Source organism: Vigna unguiculata, chromosome 4, assembly GCF_037176805.1.
Source record: "Vigna unguiculata cultivar grain cowpea cultivar isolate G323 ecotype 2 chromosome 4, ASM3717680v1, whole genome shotgun sequence".
NCBI classification, from domain to species: domain Eukaryota; kingdom Viridiplantae; phylum Streptophyta; class Magnoliopsida; order Fabales; family Fabaceae; genus Vigna; species Vigna unguiculata.
The window spans coordinates 6,080,648-6,086,827 of record NC_140795.1 but is presented as its reverse complement, the minus strand read 5'-3'; the positions used below and the strand labels follow the sequence as shown (position 1 = coordinate 6,086,827).

General features: G+C 31.2%; 1 protein-coding gene across 1 annotated transcript; it reads left to right on the top strand.

Annotated features, from left to right (window-relative positions):
• Positions 1 to 1,489: 1,489 nt before the first annotated feature.
• Positions 1,490 to 4,952, top strand: LOC114180965 (biotin carboxyl carrier protein of acetyl-CoA carboxylase, chloroplastic-like). Its single transcript, XM_028067265.2, has 7 exons — positions 1,490 to 1,924; positions 2,909 to 2,941; positions 3,087 to 3,256; positions 3,370 to 3,679; positions 3,821 to 3,892; positions 4,379 to 4,444; positions 4,529 to 4,952. Exons 1-7 carry the CDS (start codon positions 1,766 to 1,768, stop codon positions 4,550 to 4,552), a joined length of 834 nt encoding a protein of 277 aa, XP_027923066.1. The 5' UTR covers positions 1,490 to 1,765; the 3' UTR covers positions 4,553 to 4,952.
• Positions 4,953 to 6,180: the final 1,228 nt, after the last annotated feature.

The following is a 6,180-nucleotide window of genomic DNA, read 5'->3' as shown; positions in this document are numbered from 1 at the left end:
TAGCTCGATCAAAAGAAGAAGATGATCAGAAGAAGATGTTAGAGAAGAAGCTAAGAAAGGCAAAGAAACCATGATGAACGCGGAGCAACAAAGACAGAGACAGAGAAAGAGACAGAGAAAGAAAGAGAAAGAAGTGAGAAGGCGGAAGCAGAGAGAATGAGAAAGAGAGAGAAAGAAGTGAGAAGGCGGAAGCAGAGAGAATGAGAAAGAGAGAGAAAGAATTGAGAAGGCGGAAGGTGAGAAGACTGAGGAAGAGAGAGAAAGAAGTTTGAATTAAAACTTTCGTTTTTTCATTTGTTTTTGAATTTTTTTTTCTACCTTCAAAATTCTGAGAGCTTGACACATCAGCGTTTTTTCCTTTTGTAGATAAAAATTTAAAATGAGAAGTAACTCAGATATATTATTTAATTGAAAAACTTATCTTTTGTTAGTTCTCAATTGTATATAATATTAGATATAGTATTAGATTCTACATTAATTATAAATAAAATAAGTTTACACTACATAAACCAGTGCAAATCACACAAAATAAATTTCATAATAAATTGAATTAAACTTAAAGTTAATTTTTTAAATAATATGATAATCATTTAATTTAAAAGTTTATACAATTTATAATATAACAAAATTTATTATTTGTTGAAAACGTTATCGAAATGCTATTAGATTATTAAAAATATCTAATATTATATTTAAAATATATATATTATATCACTAAAATTGATTTTCTTGTACATGATTGTTGTCCTATCATTGAATTTATATGTCTCCATATTTAATGGAAGGGTTGTGTGGTTTAATTATAAATCAATAAAAAAGTATTGTGGTCTTCACTTAATGATGGTCATTGTTGTAGTTCTTGAGAGTTATAAGTGGTAGTCATTTTGTTAAAAATTCTACATTAATTAGAAATAAAATAAGTTTACACTACACATACAAAATAAATTTTATGGTAAAATTGAATTAAACTTAAAGTTAACTTCTTAAATTAAAGTTAACTTCTTAAATGATATCATAATTATTTGGACCATCCTATTATCGAAATGTTATCATATTATTCAAAAATATCTAATATTATATTCAAAAATATATATGTTTTTTTTAAGATCTTGATTATAAAAAAACAAATTTACATGGTAAAATTGAAAATAAACTTCATCCTAACACTTCTTACAAATTCATTTTATAGAATATAATTAATTTAAAATCCACTTTCCTAAATCATTAGATAAAGTGATCAGTAAAAACAAGTAAACAGACAAGATAACAATCTTCTAACCTAGTCAAGAAATAAAATAAAATAAACAAAACTTAATTTAAAATTATAAAAAAATTTATCACTCAATATTCATCAAATTCTATTTATAAAAAAAATCAATTAAAAATATTAAAAATTTAGAATGTTCTTGAATTTAGCTAACCCTAATTATAATCAAGTGGGTTTTTCCAAGTTAGTTAAAAATGTGTCAAGGTGATGGTTATAGAACTTGCATCGTAATCATCGAAACTGCATTTGTAAAATGTGATCCAAACGAAAGTGTTTGAATTCTCCTAAGCATTCTCCATCCACCCTCATTGCTCCATTTTACCCTTTTCGTGTCTTCTCATGTTTCTCCTCACACCCACACCGTCTTTGGTCTCAACGCCTCTACCCTTATATTCTCGCCTACCCACATAACCATTCTCACCTTTCTTCGCAGATCACACACTCCTCTGGAAATACTAAGAGGAAAGTTTGGTTTTTGGTTCGTGGGGTGGTTTCGAAATGGCCTCATTCTCGGTCCCATGCCCCAAGTGCCCTTCTACTTCTTCTCCCTCTTCTGGGTTCAAATCCCAACTTGTTCCATTTCAAAGTGGGTTCAGCTTCAAGCCTTTTCTATCATTCAGATCTTTGCCTGCTGAATCTCCACCATCTAGGATTCAGGTATCAGTTTTCATATTTATCTATCTATCTATCTACAAGAGAGAGAATTCTTTTGTCTGTGAATTTGTGTTTGAGGTTTTGAGCATCCAACTTTTTAAGGATGAAACATTTTATAATAATCCAAAAAAAAGTATTTATTCTATTTGTTACTTTATTAGTGTAAATGTTTTGTTTGGTTCTTTTATTTTAGTTATAAGTGGAGAAATGATACCTGTATCAATGATTTAAGTTTGACACATTATGTAATACACAAAAATGCATATTATTTCTTCTTTGAATGTGTTAATGTTTTGTTCAATTAAATTTAGTTGTAAATCAAGAAAAGATACCTTTACCACCTATTTAAGGATGACACATTATTTAATCGACAAAAAATTGTTTATTTTCTGATTATTTTAGTACTGTTAATGTTTTGCTCAATTGATTTATTTTAGTGATAAGAATGATATGACACCTTTGTCAATGATTGTCCTTACGGTTTCTGAATGTTTTTGGAAGATTGAGCATATTGAATTTAGTGCTGAGCATCAACGGCCTAAGTTAAGACAATACGATATAATACACAGAAACATAACAAGACTTTGTTAGACACAGTTTTGTTAAAGGAGATCAATGTTTTGTGAACAGTATTTGCACTAATATGCAATCTTTTTTTATTTTATTTAGTATTTTTTATCTTAAAGCATGGTAAATATCAATAGTCAGCATGTTATCATTTGTACAGACATTTTCACTGTTGTTGATGGCTCTCAAGCACAACTGCTACTAGAATGCATTCAAATGTTGAACTTGTTATGTTGGCCGATTTGCCATTAGTTTTCAATGTGATTAAAATTGTAGAAATTATAAATTGTCAATAGAAAGACTTTCAGTTTGTAGGTGGTGTATGATTCACGGATTAAATAACAAATTGGTCAAAAGCTTCACAAATATAGTTTCCTTCAATTGATTAATTATTCTATTGTTATCCGTTGTTTCTTGCAGTGTGCTAACAGGAAGCAATTTTCTGTTCTGAAGGTCAGTTTACACCGAGTCCTTTGTTTTGTTTTTTTTTTAGTTCATACGACTTTTATTATGAGTTAAATTTTATCCTCCTGTTCGAATGTGTCCTTGATTGATTCAGAAATTTTTACCATAAGCCACCTAGCTTTGTATATTGTAGGCTGCTAAAGTTGAAAATTCTAATTCTAATTCTGCCCCTGTGACGATCAAAGAACCTAATGTTGCTCCATCAAAAGGAAAAGATGTGCCTAATGGAAAACACTCTGGGGGCACTGTTGCAGATGAAGCTTCAGTTACTGCATTCATGTCTCAAGTTTCAGACCTTATAAAGTAAGATTTCACTTTTTTTAATGCAAATCACTTGTTCTTTTGTATTCATCATGTCTCTTGTTAGGGTATGCTTTGTTTTCATAGATTTCATTTAATACCATTTCCATGGCTAGACTTGTTGATTCAAGAGATATTATGGAACTTCAACTTAAGCAATCAGACTGTGAGCTCTTGATAAGAAAGAAAGAAGCAGTGCAGCCTCCACCGGCCCCAGCATCACCACCTCCAATGCATTACGCCTTATTCCCACCACCGCCGGCGGCAGCACCTGCAGCTGTTCCTACTAGCTCCCCACCTCCAAAAGCAGTGCCTGCCTTGCCTGCCCCTGGAAAAACAAGCTCATCTTCTCACCCTACGCTGAAAAGTCCGATGGCAGGAACTTTCTACAGGAGTCCAGGACCTGGTGAACCTCCATTTGTCAAGGTTTGTAGACATACACAGTTTAAATACCACTCTTTTCTCTGTTGAGGTGTCAATTTGCAAAAGATGATTTATGAAGCTAATTGTTGCCATGTTTACTAAGTTAATCAATGAAGAGACCAATTATTTTTGCTGTTGCTTCAGGTGGGCGATAAAGTGAAGAAAGGTCAGGTTATTTGCATTATTGAAGCTATGAAACTGATGAATGAAATTGAGGTGTGTGTATTTCCTTTCCTATTTGTTATAGTGATAGTGTTTTCCCATATACTTGATATATTTGTTCCATTCTATAAGATTATTCTTCCATATATAGTACTATACAGAAATCCGTGTTACATAAATCTGGCAGTGAACAAATCTATAAGCACAGACCTGCTTCTGTATTGCTACCTGTTTCAGCTGCATTAACAGTTAACACACTAATCATATGAGAAATCCTAATTCAATACCATTATTTATATTCTTTAAAAGTAGTAAAGAATGGAGGTAGTTGGTTTTAGGAGATGAGTAAAATGAAAACAAGAGTCATTCAGAGTGTTTTATTATGAACATGTTCTCAACATGGTGGAAACATGACCCTCTAAGAGCCTATTGGATTCACATTTTGCTACTGTAATATAAGGATTCTCCTTCAGAAACAGTTTCTATTAGCCAGAAACCTGATCCTCTAATATATTGATTATCTTCATTTCTTGGTGGCAGGCTGATCAGTCAGGAACAATAGCAGAGATATTGGTTGAGGATGGCAAACCAGTCAGTTTCGAAATGGTATTTTTTTCTCTACCTTTGTGTGTGTGTGCACTAGAATCTACATGCTTCATTCCTCTAACTCATACTTTGTGTTTCATGCAGCCTCTTTTTGTAATAGTTCCATGAGTAGCAGAAGGGAACATGCTTCGAAGATGAAGTGAAATCTCCCTTGTTGGATAGCATTATTGAATGGCTTCGATTTTCTGTTCAGAAATTTCATGAGTGATAATGTTTCTCATTTGAGAAATCCTTGCCTTCTTAAGCCTCCACCTCTTCTCTTAATCTTTTTAGATTTTTTGGACATGAAAGCCCCAGCATATCAGAATGAACATTGGACATTTAGTTAGTTCTTTGCAGCTTTGACATTTGTCGTATTATTATTAATGTTTTCTTTCTTCTGTTTTTTATGGGACCCTCTTTCATGTTGTATAAACCCACAAACAGAACACCGATCACAGTCACTTTCTCATTCGAATCCACCAAAAGATATCAACTTTAGAATTATCGACATGTTGTTTTTGCCAAATCCATTTGTTTGGACGAGATTAATGTGCAACTTTTAAAAGTGAGTTATGAAGCTCATCGCAAACAAACAAAATTTTTTGTTTTCGTTAAGACTAATCAACAAAAGATCACAGCATTTTACTAGAGTCCTTCATGTAAGAACATATTTAACCTTTTTCTTGATCCATAGGACCTTGGAAAACCTTCTCAACATTGTTTCCATTTAAAAAAAAAAGACTTGACTGAGTCCATTATAAGTCGGTGAGTTAAAGAGATTCGTTCACTTAATTTAAAAAACAATTGGAGCTTTTTAATTTGTTATTCAATCTTCTTTTTTCTAGTATGAAAATTAGACCAAAATACAAAATTAATGAATTAGAAATTGCAAAACAATCTTCCTATTAATGTGTCTATAATGACCATGACATATATTAATGCATATAAAATCACAACGGTGACGTTAATTCTAAATATCATATTAATATGCATACTAAACACAAACACTAAATTATAAGTCTAAATAATATCCGAATAAAATCTGAAACCCTGTGAGTTGAGAGATTTTAATTTTGAGAAAGAAGAAAAGATAGAGGAGAGCTATAAAGGAAAGCGAAAACTTGTGGGATATTCCCCATATTTTTTTTAATTGTGTTGGGATATATATTGGGTAATTACTTCCTACACCCCATCAATTCTTAAAATTTTCTGAAAAACAAACGATCTTCCCCTTTACGGAAAACACTTCCGGAAGGTTATTACGAAGTGGGAGAAGGTTTTTGATGGGGCGAAGTAATCGGCTATATATTGATGTTTTTTCTTTTTTCTAATTTCTTTTTATCATAGATCGGTGAGTTTAACTAGGATTCGACTCATTGTAAGTTTAACCGGTGTAAATTGAGTTGATTTAATTCATAAATAAATGTGATTTTAATTTATTTATTTATTGTTTTTATCAACAATTATTAGTGGTTAATTTTTTTATATTAAAAGAGTTGAACCTTCATTCTCTTTTTTAAATTCTATTGAACTGACCTTAGTTGTGATTTTGGTTTCTGATTTTTTGAATTGGAGTACTACAAGCCGATAAATTTACTTTGTGTTTGGATGAAATATTTCAACAATGTTCAGAAATTGAAAAGTTTATGTTTGGTATTTGAATTGCTTGCAATTAAATTCTCTTCATTTTTTAAATAACTTGTTTGGATAAAAAAATTAAAATACCTTACATTTCAATTTCTTGTTTGAAAAAA